We start from the raw sequence: 17,500 nt of genomic DNA on the forward strand, positions 1-17,500 counted from the left end.
CAAATAAACAATTAAATGAACATGAAATGAAATAATGAAGAGCCAGCAGAGAGGAAACAGTCTGAATTCATCACAAGCAGCATTGCTAGCGATTATAGGAGCTTAAGTCTCTCTGCACTTGGCCAAGTTAACATTTTGCAACTGCCACCCCACTTCCTGTTGTGGAGGCGAAATCTCCTTTCAGATAGCGTCTCACACATTTAAAGTGCTTCTGAAACCGTGCACTAACTTGTCATGCGTTTTTGGTGTTTCTGTATGGCTTTGAAACTTGTGCACAGATCATTTATTGTATATTATATTTTAAACGATACGTTTCTAGTTATATTCTGCAAGCAAATATATTTATAAGCATGAGAAAAGCCATTGTTTTGGAACATCCTGCATTCTGACTGCACACATCACAAAGCCTCTGTGTGTTCTGTTTATCAGGGCTGGCAGGAAAAGGGAAATCAGCTGTTTCCAATGATGAGCTGTTACTCATTACCATGCATGTCCTGCACAAACAAACAGAAAGGTCTAAATACATACCTGAGTTTGGGTCAGCTTAATGCTCTGGATGTGAGGGAATACTAGCAGACTGTCCTTTCTTTGGACAGACTTTAAAGAACCCCGGTGATCTCCCACACCAAAAACCTGGAAAAAGGAAAGAGTTACGTTATTAAAAGGATCTTCAGGCCATGTGCATTATATTAAAGCTAGCTAGTGAACAAGCAACAAAGAAGTAGTGTCGTTAAGTTGGCCTGAACTTTATTTCTAGAACAGTTTGTAACATGTTAGCTGATGTTTTGCTAATCATAAATAGAGAAAAAGAAAGCAGGTTGGTAATTATGTAATATAACGTTAGGGCGTAGCATTTCCGAACAAATTATTTTAATTGTTTGTATCTTGATGGAAAAATACAGGCAAGGCAGGCAGGTTGCTGGTCTCATTGGCAACTTAAAAAAAAACAAGGAAAACATGTACATGTCTTTGAGTCACGTGAAGGGAGTGGCACTGTCAGAGGCATTGCATGAGAGCCAGAGTGCCTGCGTGTCTGGGCGTGTGTGCTTGTCATTTATAAGCTACATGTGAGAAAACACTGTGGTGCAAGTTTAATGTGAGATGGGCAAAAGTCACAACACAACAACAACAACATACACGTTTCAGGCATTTAGAGTAAATCTCAATATTATTATTTTTAGCTTTGGTTCCACTGTGGCCACATTTTGCCACAGATGTCCAGTTTTCTTAGAGCTAACAACTTAACTGCTACTTCAAAACAAGTTTAGTTTTCTGCTAACCTGAGGCTGAAGCAAAGACATTTACAGTACAATGTCCTGATAAAAGCTGTAAGAATAAACGCACCGGTTGTGTGAAAGCTTTTTTGCGTAGTGTACCAGTTTCACAGGGATGTGCTTGTAACAATATTTACTTTATGGGCCCTGAATGTGAGATTATCTACGAGCAGGACAATAGAGTTTCTGACTTGGTTTATGAACAAACAAACATGGTGGATGGCAGCATTGTTCAGAGCAGCAGACCCAAACCAGAAGTCTGGTCTGATGCCATTAAGGATCATAATGTTTTAGGAAACACAGTTTGATATGACTAAAGATTGTTTTAAAGACTCTGTCATAGACAGTTAACACATTGCGGTTACACATCCAACATTTGTGTAACGTTCACTTTACTATACATAGGCATAGCGGAGGAAAAACAAGAGTCACGATGCAGGATTTCATCATAATCCCAACAGAACACAATCCGAGTATACACAGCTGGAAGTGTATTTATGGAACTGACCTGGTATGACAGGAGCCCATGGGCCGATGTGTTTATAAATAATGTGTTTTCTACATTGCCCTCCTCAGACGGGAGGAAAATTAGTTTAAAAGATGCCTTCCCTCGGGGTGGGATCACCTAGGACAGAGAGGGAACAATTAGAAGTTATTTTAGGCATTTTTTTAAAGACACAATTATTCATACTACTTGGAGTATACTGTGTAGTGCAGCTACTCAGGCGCACAGGTAGACACTTACTCTTCTGTGAAAGAAAGGTATGTAAAAATGCCTGCTGGATGTAAACATCGACAGCAGTGTCACAGGAACTTCCTGGCTGGGGTTTTGTATATATATGGTTTCAGCTCTTGGCAGCCCCAGCGGCCTGTAGAGACACACACAAGTTTCATAAAGAACAGGCTCTTAACACAGCTTTTACCCATGGAGCCCGTGCAGGTATACACCAATCGTCTAAAGGCATCATATCGCTAATACACATTTTATTATGGGTCATTTTAATCATGAGGCATCTAAAGAGCCTCTATCAAAAATAGATCATTCTGCCGCTTATTAAACCGATCAAGACTGGAGTTGCTATGGTTGTTGTTAAAAATGCGTCAGTTCTTAGGGTTAGGTTTAGTTCACAATTTCAATTACCGGTAGTGCATTTAGGGTCAAACTATTCATTTGACATGTTCTTACATTAGGAAATCAGCATTTATGACACGAGTGTAAATTCAAGGTTTAGATAAAACACCAACAGGAATATTTCACAGTGTAATTTAAGAAGAACAAAAGCCCCTTTTATTTGTAGACGAGCACAACTTTGAAACAATCACATATCTTTAATAGAAAGGTAAGATGAAACTTGAATCCACTATGTGCCGTGAATAAGTAAAACCGCATGTTCAAATAAGGCAATAAGGAAGTGTATGAAAGCTTTTGGGTAACTTAATCGCAAAGATAATCTCTCTGGATTTAGCCACTTCTGCTGCTACGTAATATTTTGCGAAACCTAAACCAACAAATAATAGAAATCATCACATAAATCATGTTTCGAATTGAATCAAGAAACACATTTCAGTTTATAGCCTTGCTTTCTTTTTTCAAAGATTTTTTGGGCCAGATTAGCCTTTATTGGAGATGACAGTGTTGAAAGGGGGAGTCAGAGGGGATGACATGCGTACATGGTTCCAGGCCGGATTCGAACCTGGGTCCTCCGCATGGGAATTGAGTCCCTATACATAGGCCAGCTCTACCAGGTGAGCTATATGGCGGCCCTATAGCCTTGCTTTCTAACTGCTTTGTTCTCACACCAGGGGTAACATGATAACAGGCCATTTCACAGCGTAGTCATATTCATAAAGAGTTTTAATAACCGTGCTGACTGCGGCTGGATGTGAGGCCCTTTCATGTGGGTTATTTAATAAGTTTATTGGGTCTTAGAGAAAAGTTTGCATAATGCTAACTTTATGCATGGCTTAATGTTATGATAGTTGAATTTCCTCAGATATACAGAGGGTAGCAACAATAACAATTAACCTTTATAAAATATATTTAAAAATTAGCCCTCCAACAAATACTACCACTGTGAAGTTTTAGGTGTTAGTAGAGTGTGCCAGAGAGGTGCCGCTTCCTCTAACTTTACGAGGCAACGGTTTATGTTCTTGTTCTGAATTATACTGTAAAGTTGTTTGTGTTCACACTAATGATGAGCTTTTAAAGCGAATGGAATTTGTTAGTGAGGCTTTAAAAGTATTTTGCCTATTCAGCAAACAAATGATGACAAATTGAATTAAGTAACAATACATGATCCTGTTGTGTTGTGGCTCAACCAGAACATAGAAACTTCACACATTGTTATTCTTCACTTCATCTACCCTTAACTACATCATTATAAAAACATACAGAACATTGTGGAGGAAACCTTTTATGTTGATATCCAGATTATCCTGAAAGAGGCACACACCCAACTTTGAAATACTTGGATAATTAAACCCTATGAACAGAGAGAATAGCTAAACATGTGGTCTATAAATGTTTCATGGACACTGCTGTGACAACACAAATTTGGCAGCACAGCAACGGAAACAATATTTGGAATGTTTAAACAAACTACCAGAAGTACTCGATGTTCTGGTTATTCTACGGGTTACTCCTTTAGTCTGAGTAGTTTGGTAACAAAATGTTATGAAATACTTGTATGTTCTCTCCTTCGATGATTTCTGTTATTTTGAATGGTAACACAGCGGTGGCAGTAAATATTTGGTTAACATGACGTAGAATCGGAAAAATAATTACTTTTCGAAAAACGTATGTTGCATGATACTCAATATCTGTGTCTATATCCGCAATATGATATCGAGATGGTTTACTCTCACTGGAGAATTGTGACCGTGACTCTCTGGTTCTCTCTTCGGTCGATGCAGAGAGCGGGTCAACAGTTGTTGTTTGTTGTGCTTCAACAGAGGTGGACACAGTGCAACCCCAGCAGCACATGGAGTTTGGTTAAGGAGAAACCCTGATGTAATTAGTGCGGGTCAATGTTGGTCTGTATGCTCTCTATTGCTACTCTGCAGAGGAAGGAATACAGAGCCAGCATTTTACTGCGTTGTGTCATTTTGGGAATGGAATTGTGTACAAATCATACAGTTTCACTTTTTAAACAATTATGCGTGGTTAAGGTCAGGAAACTAAATAGGCATTGTAGAGTGTAATAATCTGATATGTGACTCATCAAGTCAGCTAATTTATATAAAGACAGATGTGCACATTTAAGATTTAATTTCAGTAACTTTGAACACAAGATAAAAGTCATGTATTGTGTTTTCAGTTGAGTACATCAACGTAAAAAAATATTGCATTGTTGACATTTCCATTTAAGGTGTTCTGTCAAGCCTGTGCTGAGGCCTCTTTCACTTCCTGTCTGTGAGAGTTTGACTTTCACTAAGGAAGTGAAACACATGTTGTTCCATACAATCAGCATGAGGAGATGGAGATAAAAAGTGATTTCTAACTGAATCTTTCCAGACATCTACCTGGTAAAGTGGGCTTAGTAGGCAGAACATCCAAACACATTTTTGGACACTGGTAGAAAGGAGATACCTAAAAACACCATAATGCAGTCAGCAGGAGGTATTATCTGTATATAATCAATAATCATCAGCCGGCCAGACAGCCGAACATGCACTAACCGCTGAAGTGTTTCAGGTCATCTGCAGTTCATCTGGGCAATTGAACTTTAACCTTTCACACCAGTGTTTTTTTTTTTACTTGCTTGGTTATCAGCTGAATTATTGTACATATTTTTCTTTTGTATTTATCCATGATTTCCAATGATTTGAACATCTTCAGGATTAATTATTTCATACTTCTGGTTTAACTGAACAATATAATCAACACAGATCCCACAGAAAAAAGGAAACCACGAACCGACGTGTGGGATTTTGATCTCATATTCCTGTTTTGATATCAACTGCAAATTCCCTGTAGCCTCAAAATATTTACCCAGTGATATTAAAGTCCTACATTCCAAATGTATTATACAAGAAACTGTAAAAATAGAATGGGGACTGCTGCCAACTGCAGCATTACGTCTGATATTCTGTGTTTTGGGAGTATGTAGGCAAACAGGGACGTTCCTAACCTCTGTGACGGGGGTCGACCTCTGCAGTGTGTTCCTGGATGCTGGGAAACAGAGCTTACTGCCATACTTGGATATCCTGTCTGCTCTTAAAGGTTGAAGGCCCCCTGCTTTATGAAATATTGCCTTTCCTTTCTGTTGCATTCATCTCGCTCTCTCAGGTTAAATTGAGTCAGTGACGTTTTCCACATCACTCAAGGCTGAGATGATGAAATGAAGTACACTTTGTAATTGGGCGTGTGATGAAAGGGTTTCACAATTTTCAGAACCGATTGAACAACATACATGTTAAGACATCACATTGAACAGTACTTACTGCGTCCCAAATTCCAACACTGGGGGCTGGAAATGCAAGGGCCTCCCATTCTCCCCTGAATATAGAGAGGAGCTGGAGGGAGGAGGAAAGGAAGAAGAGGACAAGTCAAAAAGACTGCACATGAATCTCATAACATTCAAAGTGTTAAGTATTAGAGGAAAATATACAGTTGTTATTATTTAACTAAACACTTTTGTACAAGAACACTGTTATGAATGTATAGTTAAAAGTATCCTCCCCTAGGCTTCCTCCCTTTTCAGGCTAACAAAAAAGACTGATCATGCCGGCACAATAGATTAGATTTGAATAAAGACTTTCTGTGACACCTTTAGCTCTAGACTAGATAATGCTTAAAAAGACATAGCTGTAATTTATTTTATTTAACTACCAAGATAACTTTGGTAAAACAATATATTAACACTGGGGACACAGGTTATAGATTTTTAACTAAATGTGTTAAATGTAATATTGTAGTGAGTGGTGTAGCACGATGACAACACACACGCCCGTTCTCATTTAAATGGCAAACCACCATGAACCGGCAACAAGCAGATCTGCCAAAAGACAGAAAAGGTTCAAAGATATAAGCCAACGTGGTAAAAGGGCAGGATACATCAACGCTCGGTAGACCCTGCACTATAAACAGCACTGTGAACACTCAGAAAACATACAGCTTGAGAAAGGGGCTTGTATTTAATAAGTTATGAGTTGAATGTATGCAACCCTCAGATGGCAGACAGTCATGTCATATAAAAGCTGTAGACCGACGTAGCCGTTACATAAACAGTCTTCAATATGTTGCTTTGCAGAGTATGTACAGAAAACCAAGAAAAAAAGCAACCAACCACAAGTCGGGTTAAAACAGGAAGCTCTCTTCTCAAGCCTCTCTCCAGCAGCTACCTTTGGAGCTCTGCTGTGTTTTTATTGGTGGCTGTGTGTGTGTGAAATCCTGTGGTAATGAACACTGAGAAGCAGGCAAAGGGCAGCTGATTTTATATGTTGTTGTGTGTGTGTGTGTGTGTGTGTGTGTGTGTGTGTGTGTGTGTGTGTGTGTGTGTGTGTGTGTGTGTGTGTGTGTGTGTGTGTGTGTGTGTGTGTGTGTGTGTGTGTGTGTGTCAGTGAGACTGGACTCAGTTGACAGAAGTCTCACACAGCTGATGACCAACTGAAGCAAGCCAGTGGAAGTTCTGCAGCTCAAGACTCTGCCTGTGTTTACATGAATAACCTGTTTATGATCTGGTTATTGGAGGATCCCGTTTATGTGTTTGCAAATGTAAACGCCATACTCCAAGATAAGCCCTTAGCCTGTTTATGAGAAATCCCAAATATGGGAGTTGGAGTACTAAGAAAGAAAAAAACACATTAAACTAAAAGTGTAAACGTTTAATTTATCAGACTTTCTGAACAATGCGTTTCGCAAACCATGTCAAGCATTCCGTAACGAAAATGCACAACAAACAGGCTTAGTCTTGCAAGATGGCAAGATTTCAAAACACATGAGCACATCAGCAATTAAGTGTTTCATAAGAAATAAAAAGCTGGCCAACTCACTTTTACACAACACATATACCTTGATAAGTCTGTGTTATACCTCGCCCTACGCTGACACACAACATACATATTGATGATGGCCTGTATGTTCGTCATCAAAAATCACATGTGCCTTTGTCTCAAACAAGTACATTAGATGAATCCTGCAGAGCACTTTACAGTTTCTAGCATATAAACAAATGCTGACACATTGTCCCGCTGCTGGGACACATCCAATAAAGCAACTGCTAATAACTGTAAGTACGTAGCTGTGGGATTTGTAAGACTCATTATCATGAATCCGGTATATTGGACTATGCAGAAACACTAGGACACCCTGTGAAGCTGCTTGAACATTGGGAGAAAACAGGGCAGTGCTTTTTGGACTTCAAAGACAACAAACATGCATGCATAACATGGAAGAATACAGTACACAAGGTTATATAATAAATAAAAAATGTTCTGAGCGGGTATTCTCCTTCTCTAATTTTCATTTACAAACTGTTAGTGCTGGTATCTATTCATTTCACTAAAAATAAACATCCCTAAACATAAAACCTTTAGTATTTATTATATAAAATACGAAATACTTCAGCCAGCCCAGGAAAACATATTTTAACAGTATGAATTGAAGATGTAGGGTATCAGATGGATCTCAGTTGACACCGTTGACAGAAAGGTCAGAGTGTTGAACAGACTTCTGTTTTGGTTCATGTGGTTAGTTATTAACAGGATAGTGTATCTAGTCTACTGCTAGGAGAAAAGATCAAAAACAAGCTTGAGAAACTGTTGAAACCAATTGGACGAATAAAGCTTAATTTATATGTAAGATTCTTTAAAATCCCAAAATTCAAACTAGGGGGGGGGGTGTAGATTTCATAAGAACAGTTCATTCTGCAGACACAAAGCTAGAAATGCCAACAAAGTAAACGTACTAACCACCTGTGCCAAAGCTCTGCTTGAGCTGGATCACTCTCTGAATAGCAGTTCACGCTCAAGTCAATTTAAAAAGAGGCAAAGAAAAGGGAGTCGCAAAAACTGAAAAGACCAGCCTGAACACTCCAAGCAACCCTTTAGCTTCCTTTAGCCAATCGAATAGGTGCTTCGGTGCAACAAGCATCAAGATAAGAAAAAAAAAGGGCTCAGTCATAAACAATTTACTTCGTGCTCAACTAAATGAGAACAATTATCTCAAATTGGAATAGAAGCTTGAAAAACACAAAGATACCAACAACCTCCAAGACGTTTCCTTTGCAGATACAAATGTTACGCTGATAGATGTCTATTGGCAGCGACGGGTTATGAACAACTGGGATGCAACTTGGTCGAATATTGGCCACAGAAAGGGAAACAAAAAGTACCCCTAACTCGAAAATACCCCATGTTGTCACTGGACACCCACCCACTACAATTCACACTGCTGCAGAATTCACAAGCTACACCTCCTGCAGGGTATCTCAGTTAATTAGGGTCAACTTCGGGTTAAGTATAATCTGATTAACACAAGTAGATCACACAAAGCACTTAAATACTGTGATTTGATTTGCCAGTTTGAAAGGGATGTAATTCCAACAAAAAATGTTTCACTGTTTTGGCCAGCAGCTAGCGGGACCTAAGCACGGAAACAGGTGAGTATTCAGTGTCTTGCTCATTTGCTGTCATAGGATCTCAGAGATAAGCCTTATTTATTAAGGGACTTTCTTTTTTTATTAAACAACATTGATTTTAAAAGGGTTGCATTAATGTTTCTGCCTTTTACTATTCACACACACACCCACTTTTGTACTGGTCATAGCCATTCATTCACCTGCCCTTAAGCCCTGAACTGTCAGACTTCCTCATGGTTTAACAACTGTGAAATTAATATTTCACTTTCTTTCCCACAGCTGCCCATGATAAGAAATTCAATTCTACAACACAGAGACCAGATCAGAGAGCTGGCAGTGTCGTTTGACTTGATATCAGGGGCACTCTATACTCATTACATGAGCTTCCCTTTCATGGTCTACCAGTTCTTATTGTTTGTTAATTCATAACTTTCCAACTATTTTAGTTGAAGGGTTGAATGTGAAGGGAAAATGAGTCTGCCTGTGCAGAGTGGTATTGTGTGAGACAGTTGATACAGATCTGGCCATGTTGTTAGCCGTCAGCAGTTCCAACATCACATTTATAGGCCAATTATCTAAATTAAAAAAGGAGATTATTACCGTGAGCAGCACTAAAAGAAAACGTACACTATACAACGCTGACTAATGCAAGTGTAAAAATACTTTTTTTCTATATCCGAAAGCTAGATAAAAAAGCAAAGTGTAAAACTGTGTGTGCTGTGTTCTCTTAAATGGTTAGGTGTCATATTTCCGTGCTTCTTTAAAAAAGGTGGAGAAGGGAATCTACCATCTCATATGTTTTAGTAACTCAGTTTTCTCTGATTTCAACAGCAGCGGGCTTCACAGAAAATCTCAGCCTCAACAAGCATGCCACTGAGCTGTAGTCCAAGGGTTCTGTCCACAGCCACAGTATAAAAATAACAAGTTATGTTCGGCGCTATTTGATCCCCTGGATCCAACTCAAATAAAGCCAGTGCTAGCAGTGAGCTCAGCCATGCTGCAGGGGAGAGGTTAGGACCAGGGGAGAGTTTAGGTCAACTGGTGTTCACAAGCAACAAGGAAACAATAAGAGTAACATGGAAATCAAAAACACATGTGCCAGGAAGATATTCCCTATAGCAACAGATTAACGGGGAAAAGACATTATTGTAGTGGAGATGTGTGAAAGTGAGAAACAGCTCAGACAGTTTGACAGACTGGACTCAGACAGAGATATCATTAACCTCTCTATCTGCAGCCCTCTTTGCTCTCTAGGCTGGGGGAGAGTGATGGCAGGCCTGACAAGCGGCTGATAACCCCGACACGAGAGGCCTCAACGCACTGGAGGTCTCCGGGTCAAACAGCACTATCGAGCCTCCTTTGCCGCTAACCTCCCTAGACTTAAAAATAGCAATATTCCCACACTGTTCAGCAACAGTCAGTTGCAGTGAACCAGATGAAGACCGAAAGCATTTGAATCTAGAGCAGCACCACAGCGGTAGGTGGCACTTTCATAAAAGAGACATACAAAATGTCACAATTGAAGAAGGAAAGATCTAAATATCCTAAGACTGGTAAACAACACATCTTTTAGATGTGCACCCCAAGTTTGAAATGCATTCTTTCTGTTAAATGTGTAGTCTCAAAGCTAAAGTAAAGATAATGTATTATTTCCTTCAGGCTTGTTATGACAGGATGTGTGTGAGGCTCATGTTGTCTTGTTGTTGCCACACCTGCTACATACTATCATGCTGGATTATGCACTATAAAAAAGGCATTGCAATAACCCAGTAATAAAAAAGGTATCATTAAAGTCCTGCAGGGCAATACAAACAACTTGCACAGACAAGTTAGCCAAACTTTGTGTATTTTTTCCAGGTAAAAACTTCTATGCAAGGAGCAAATGTAGGACAGGCTGGGCTCTTTACATTACTGTCATTGCTTCTCTCAAAACATAATCAAGAGGCAGAAGCAAGCACACTAGAGTATATAGGACTTTATAAAACTGTTCGCTCAGTATCGATAAGAAGGATAAACATGCCAATACATCAGTTTCTTGATATTGAATTGGTGTTTTTCCAGCATTTTCCAGCATTTTCCAGACCATTTTCTGGGAGAGGAAATACAGCTGGGAAGGACAGACCTACCCTGCCTTTTCTTTCAAGGAGTTCTAAAATTAATCAGGAATTTGGTTCTGTGCCTCTGTAACACACGCCCCCAAAAACTCTCTCCGTCACACACCCCCTCACTCACCAACATAAACAACACTGCCTGCATACAGGGGGAGACTTTTAAAAGCCTTTTAGGAAAACGGCAGTGCTATTAAACTGAAACCACACCTCATCATTTGTCCGTGTGAATGCAAAAACCTGTCGCCCTACAATTACAGTTTAATTCTGCGTATCAAATAAACCATTTTAAAAGAGCTTTACTTTAATTTGTAGTTTGTTGAATGTGTTCACATCTCTATACATACCAAACCATGTTTCTCTGGTGATGGAAGGTTTGTTTTTCCATTTGGTTGATCACAAACCCAACCCACGCTGTTGCCCTGCTTTCATTCTGTGTCTTACAGTATAATTCTACTCTATACTATAAACAGAAAAACACTCCAGTATGATGCAATCTGTAAGCTGTATGGTTTGAGCCGAGGTTTGTTGGTCATTATGTGGCTTGGTGGAAAGTCTCTACATATTCCCAAGTGGCATTCATGAACAGGTGGAAACCTTTCATTATCTCCATACAGCAGATTCTTTTAAAACAGCTGAGAGAAATTGTGTCTTTGTCCGACCGATGTTTGAACTAGCAAAGTGAGATGGTTTAAAGGTCTACTACACCTTGTCATCGAGAGCTGCTGTCATGAATGTGTTTAGTGTACTGCATTTCAAGAGTGTGAAAAACCATAGAAGAAAACCAGCTTACCTGTCTTCCAATGGAAAACCGTCTTTTAGTCGTTCCTTCTCCACCTGAAAGTAAAATAAAAATACACTTTAGTCAATATGGTCAAAACAGCAAACTGCAACCTATTTATTCCACATTGACACTGTGGCCTAGAAAGAACCGCATCAAGAGGCTCTGTGGGAGGCAAGATTGTGTGTATGCCAAACTGCCTTCTGGGTACTATGATTTAAATAACCAAGGGGTTTGATGCCAGTAATACAACATCAATTCCTCTGGTACATTTCTATCTACATCTGTATTTCAGTTCATGTCAAATGTTAGTTCACTGTAAAAAAAAAAAACGGTGTTGTAGCTACATACAGGATTACTGAATGAATACAGCCTCTCTGAAGATCAGCTAATTTAACAAAAAATTGTTGTAATGATAATCAGGCTAGATAATGTTGATATGAGTGGTAATTGTATCTTCTACATATTACGACATTTCTATTAATTGTTGTGTGGTAGGATTGGAATAGTTATACTATCTGTACATCGATACTACATATGTGTAAAATGAGCGGAGGAAGGCTTTGAAAGGGACAGGAGAAAATAAAAAAATGTCTTTCCATTACTTTGTAGCACTAACAATGCTTTTGTCCAGAGTACAGAGCATCCATCCAGACACAAATTCACACAAATCATGAAGACTTGAATTATTGGGGAAATCAAGTTACGCAGAACCATGTGTACACATAAAACTATTGCCTAAACAGATTACACTGTGCATGTCAACATACTGCATGTACCAAGTTTAGGGACATTTGACCAGCAATGCACTCTGTAGTTTATTTACAACTGACTGGGCATTGGTACAACGGAGTGGCTTGGATAAAACCCAGATTTGTGTGATAAAAAGGGTGTAATCTTTTCTGCAGTTCCGTGACTAAACAAAGCCAGCCTGCAAAATGAGACTCAGTAGGCTACTGCATTAAAGCCATAAACAATGATCATAAACATAGGGTGTTCAATTCAATTTCTACTGATAAGGATTACCGGTACTAAATAACTGAATTAAAATGACAACAAAGCAGTTCTAACAGCAAAACAAACCATGTTAAATACAGTGCAGTGGGTTATGTGCACCATGCATGGCCTACAGAGATAAGCTGTGGTCTCTTCAGACGCAGAACATACAGTTTCCATAGGAACAAGCGGGCGCAACATCAGGGCTTCGTGATGATACTGATTTGTCAACCAGTAAAAATTATGGATTGTTTCTACGGAGATAGCAGCGGACCCTTCATTGTTGCCAGTTATATTAAGCCATTGCAGGTAATTCTGTATATCAAAGATAATTGTTTATGCGGTATTGGATTTGTTTTCATAAATGTGAAATGGTATCATCAGACATTCATTCACCTAATAAGACAGATCTAATTACAGTTTCTCAAGCACATTTAGTACACACGATAATTTATCCTATAATGGATAGTACGATTTAAAAAATAAACGTATTCTCGCTATAATCTGTTGTTTAACTTGGCCAAAGTTACAGGTTACAGCTTGAAAAGTCCCAACTGATGGTATGCTTGTGTTATTCTGCATCATATCCTGCAATGCCTCCAGCACCTTTAAAGCTTGGCTAGGTAATGGCTTAACTGACCAAACAGATTTTTCAGCTGATTAAGTACAACAATGACAGAACACATGTTGTTGGCAGGTGAACCATTACAGAACAAGGGGTATTCAAATGCATGCAGGGATTTAAAACATGTGATAATGTTCTGTATCCTAAACACAATAGGCAGTTGAAACCTTAAGTAATCTAACAATCACTAGGACTGGAGGGCACCTATTTATACATGCATTCAATACAAACACATGCTCCTTATATTAATCCAAAACACAAGTCACCGTTTACAAAATAGTAAGATGTATGAGGTGAAGATTGAAACAATTACAAGCTCTAGTTTTGCACACAATATCTGCTTGAGTATGATCTCTGCTTCCTACATTTTTACAACGTACTGTGGCACATGATGCTGTATTTCCTGCCTCAAGACTTCAATGTGCCTGTAGCAACATACATTACGCTACTTATCCAGCTGTCCACCAGCAGCACTGGGAAACAGATAAAAGACATCCATGTCATGCTCTATTTCACATGGCCTATGTAACTGAGACAGTCAGTCCATTCACTGCTGCCTATCTAAACATGACACCTAACAATGTCAACAACATCTGCCAATTGGTCTGCGATGTAGAGATGAATGGGAAAAAAACACTGACATACACTACCTATCCCCTTTATTAAAGCCATCCTAAATCTTTAATCCATCCAACATACTCTCTAAGACATGTCTTCAACTCTGAATCATCGCCTTTTGGGTTATCTCTCGTCTGGGCATGTCTATGGTAATTACGGCAGTGTACATATTGCACAATTTCAAATACTTTGCAAAACATACCAACAACATCAAAATATTATTTTTCTGAAAGGCTAACCTGCTTTCATTTAATTTATATAATTGTGTAATTTAACAAAAGGACCTCACATTCATCTTCAACAAAAACTTCACTAAATAGTCAACTCTTTGGTGTAAATGTATATATTTTTTCCCTTATTGTCAAAGCAACCAAATGAGCAACTCTATTGCATTCTGTTTACCAAAGACTGCGGAAATGCCACACCCCCCTCAGGTAGAACTTTTTTCTTTTTTTTCTTTTTTAAAAAGGCAATCCTGCTTTTATTTAATTATCAAATATAACAAAAGTGTGTACCATTCATCATTAACAAAACACAGACTCTACTAAATAGTCAAATCTATGGTGTGAATGCATCAGTTTTTGCTTATTTTCAACGCAACCAAATGATCAACTCCAAACGCCATCCGTTTACAAGAGACAGCAGTAAATGCCACACCCCCCTCAGGTAACATGACAGTCAGCTGGTGACCTCATGACAGGTTATCACTTATCACTCAACTCCTGCTATTTTTGTTTGTTTGCTCTAATTACATAATCATCACACCAGTCATTTGAAAATCATAAGGAAATTGTAACACAGATCCTATAAAAAAAACTCAACTAAAAGCATCATATACAGACTACAAAGGTAGGAAGTAATATCTAAGTAGTGTGAAGGAAGTAACTGCCAAGTAGAACAAAGACTGTCTCGCTGCTAACATGCTCTCACAGTGTACTAGTGACTGAACTCCACAATGGACACTATGTACAAAAGAAAATAAGGAGGAGCCACATGGCAGGTGGCCTCCCGCTCTGGGTTGATTTTATAGTTAAACAGTGGATATTAGTTCGATAACTACCAAACTTGCACAATAGTATAGCATTATAGTCGTTTAGTGTCAATTACAATTCCTCACATAACAAATGAATATGTACAACTCAACTAGCTGCAAATTGGAGCCAAACACAATAGGGGTGCACTATCCACACGTGCTCATGCATCATGCTTCATTTTTTGGGGGTGATCTGTGTTTTGCATACAGATGCTCTCAATAATCTTCCACAGCAAACACACAGCAATAATAATAAGATGAGTACCTGAAGTTGGACGAAGGGGTCTGCTTCCTCTGGTTGCCAGACCTCGACCACGCTGGTGGACAGAGCTTTGTGGGAGCAAAGAAATAAAATCATCAGTGAGGTGTAGGTTTGAAAATGGGGCAACATGTACAATGCAAACCACTGCGGATGCATTATGTTTAAACAGTACAACCGCGAACTGGCAGACGACGTGATAAAATACTGATAAATAAAAACAACTGAACAGTCGTGGATGATAACCCCACAGACAAGTGAAGAAATGACTTCGCCTCGGCAGGCTCACAAAGGCTGTTTGCTAGCTGTATCATTAGCAGAACGGTTAGCTCGGTTGCTAACGAACTTGGAAAACATCTCTGCTGCTGCTGCAGTACAGAAGGCTATTTACCCGTGTATGGTTATACAATTCAGCAATATGTAGCTTTATTGCAGAGTCACCATTACCCACTAAGTGCCCTGTTTAAGACCTGATAATAGGTGACTTCCCTGTCTGAACAAGTTATCATTTAGTTTAACCAAACAGCAACGGGAACTGGCAGCTAGCATGAACTAGCAGGCTGACAAAACATTAGCTCTGCCAGATCAAATAAAAATCATAATAAGCTTACTTAAAAAAAAAAAATTATAACATTTTATTATTACAAGATGTGTAGATAATAAAGCTTGTAATCCCTACCTAGTGTATTAGTTACTGACAAGTCAGTCTAGCTAAATTAACGATTTTACTTCTTTTTTTTTTCATTTTCTGCCACGGTCGCTTGAACGTTACACCCCCGAAGAGGAGAATAAAGGTGAGCACAAACCTTGCAGCTGAGCCCCTCCGTGCTGTACGCAGGGTAAAAGTAATTGTAGTATTCCTAATAGTATATTGATCCATGTTTTCCTGTGACAGTGGCTGCCTTGTCTGAAGTCCTGAAGCCCCGCCATGCTGCCCTCTCAGCTAGCAGCCTACTTGTGTGTTTCGCTGCGTTGGTCTTTCTTTCTCTTGCTGGAGAGCAGAAGCAGCAGCAGCAGCAGCAGCAGAGCTCCCTCCCTCTGTCCCTCCCCGCTGCTCACACACACATTGAGCAGAGAAGACACACCACTGACACCAGCAACAAGACTGTTTACGTGTCTGTTGCTGAAGGTAAAACGAAAGAAATGTGAAGAAAATGCAAAGATATACATGTGCACAAACACGGAGTGATGAAGGGTTACTAAATAGCCACAAATATGAGGTTCTTAGTATTTGTTTGTGCTACTTCATACTTCTAAAGCATGTTTCATATGCGAATAATGCACTTTTCACACTTGCAGGTGCACTTTAACACAATTAAATGAGTACATTTTGATACGTATAATGAACTTGTGTATTTGCTTCTCATGCTACTTCTTACTTCTACTCCACATTTTGGAGGGAAATGTTGCACTGTTGAAATTGTTGGTTACTTTTTACATTACAAAAGCAAGACATTATTTTATGATATGATTCAGCTCTAGAATAATAATATAACTTAGTACTTTTATTCAAGTACTGCATTTAAGCACACTTGAGATTCTTACTTTAGTATTTCCATCTCATGCTTTATACTCCTACTCCACCACATTTTGGAGGGAGATTCTTTTTTTTTTTAAAGTGAAAGTATAGCATTAGCTTCAAAATATATTCAAATTGACATTAATACAAGTACATGTTATTAAATGTATATAACGTTTTATATATATAATGTTTGAGGCTCAATATATACTTTTACTAAAGTAGGATTTTGAATGCAGTCCTTATACTTGTAGGACTTTTTCTACATTGTTGTACTGGTACTTTAATATTTATAGCATTACATTTGTATAAATCTGTATTTACCTTACAGTCAATAAAACCCATTAATTCATAGTGTTATTTAATGATGTCCTTTTACTAAGCCGATACAGCTAGGTTGACTGAAGGCATTTAGTGGGTTTGCTATTGTATTGTTGGCCTTTTGTGATGATAATTCATGTTTAACCAAAGAAGCTGCATTAAACAGTCGTCTTTAAGAGAGCGACAGTGAGGTAAAAACTATGCACAGCCCTCCAGGAGAGCTTTGACATTCAGTGTTTTGGACTCGTGAATCAGTCGGGACAGGTTGGGCAGGTACACACATGAACACACACACTCAGGTTACTCTTCTGTGGGTGTGTCAGCTCCACCTTACCATGCTGCAACAAGGCATTTACAAGAATGATTTAGCTGGATCAGTGTTGCTC

The 17,500-nt window shown here is 38.9% G+C and overlaps 1 protein-coding gene across 1 annotated transcript; it reads right to left on the reverse strand.

Annotated features, from left to right (window-relative positions):
• Nucleotides 1-516: 516 nt before the first annotated feature.
• LOC104962161 (transmembrane protein 131-like) lies at nucleotides 517-16,291 on the reverse strand. Its single transcript, XM_010790564.1, has 7 exons — nucleotides 16,081-16,291; nucleotides 15,281-15,345; nucleotides 11,756-11,799; nucleotides 5,718-5,789; nucleotides 2,020-2,143; nucleotides 1,783-1,899; nucleotides 517-633 (listed from the first exon to the last, which is right to left on the reverse strand). The coding sequence occupies exons 1-7, from the start codon at nucleotides 16,202-16,204 to the stop codon at nucleotides 517-519; spliced, it is 663 nt and encodes a 220-aa protein (XP_010788866.1). The 5' UTR covers nucleotides 16,205-16,291.
• Nucleotides 16,292-17,500: the final 1,209 nt, after the last annotated feature.

The sequence above is a fragment of the Notothenia coriiceps genome, unplaced genomic scaffold (assembly GCF_000735185.1).
Source record: "Notothenia coriiceps isolate Sejong01 unplaced genomic scaffold, NC01 NC01_scaffold00001470, whole genome shotgun sequence".
NCBI lineage: Eukaryota > Metazoa > Chordata > Actinopteri > Perciformes > Nototheniidae > Notothenia > Notothenia coriiceps.

Bases quoted from the DNA above. Each gene is read 5' to 3' on its own strand.
- LOC104962161 (XM_010790564.1), bottom strand. From the start codon at position 16,204: ATGGCGGGGCTTCAGGACTTCAGACAAGGCAGCCACTGTCACAGGAAA. The intron at 15,346-16,080 runs GTTTGTGCTCAC...GCTCCCACAAAG, and splicing joins CGGAGGGGCTCAGCTGCAAG to CTCTGTCCACCAGCGTGGTC. The intron at 2,144-5,717 runs GTAAGTACTGTT...GTGTCTCTACAG, and splicing joins GTGTTGGAATTTGGGACGCA to GCCGCTGGGGCTGCCAAGAG.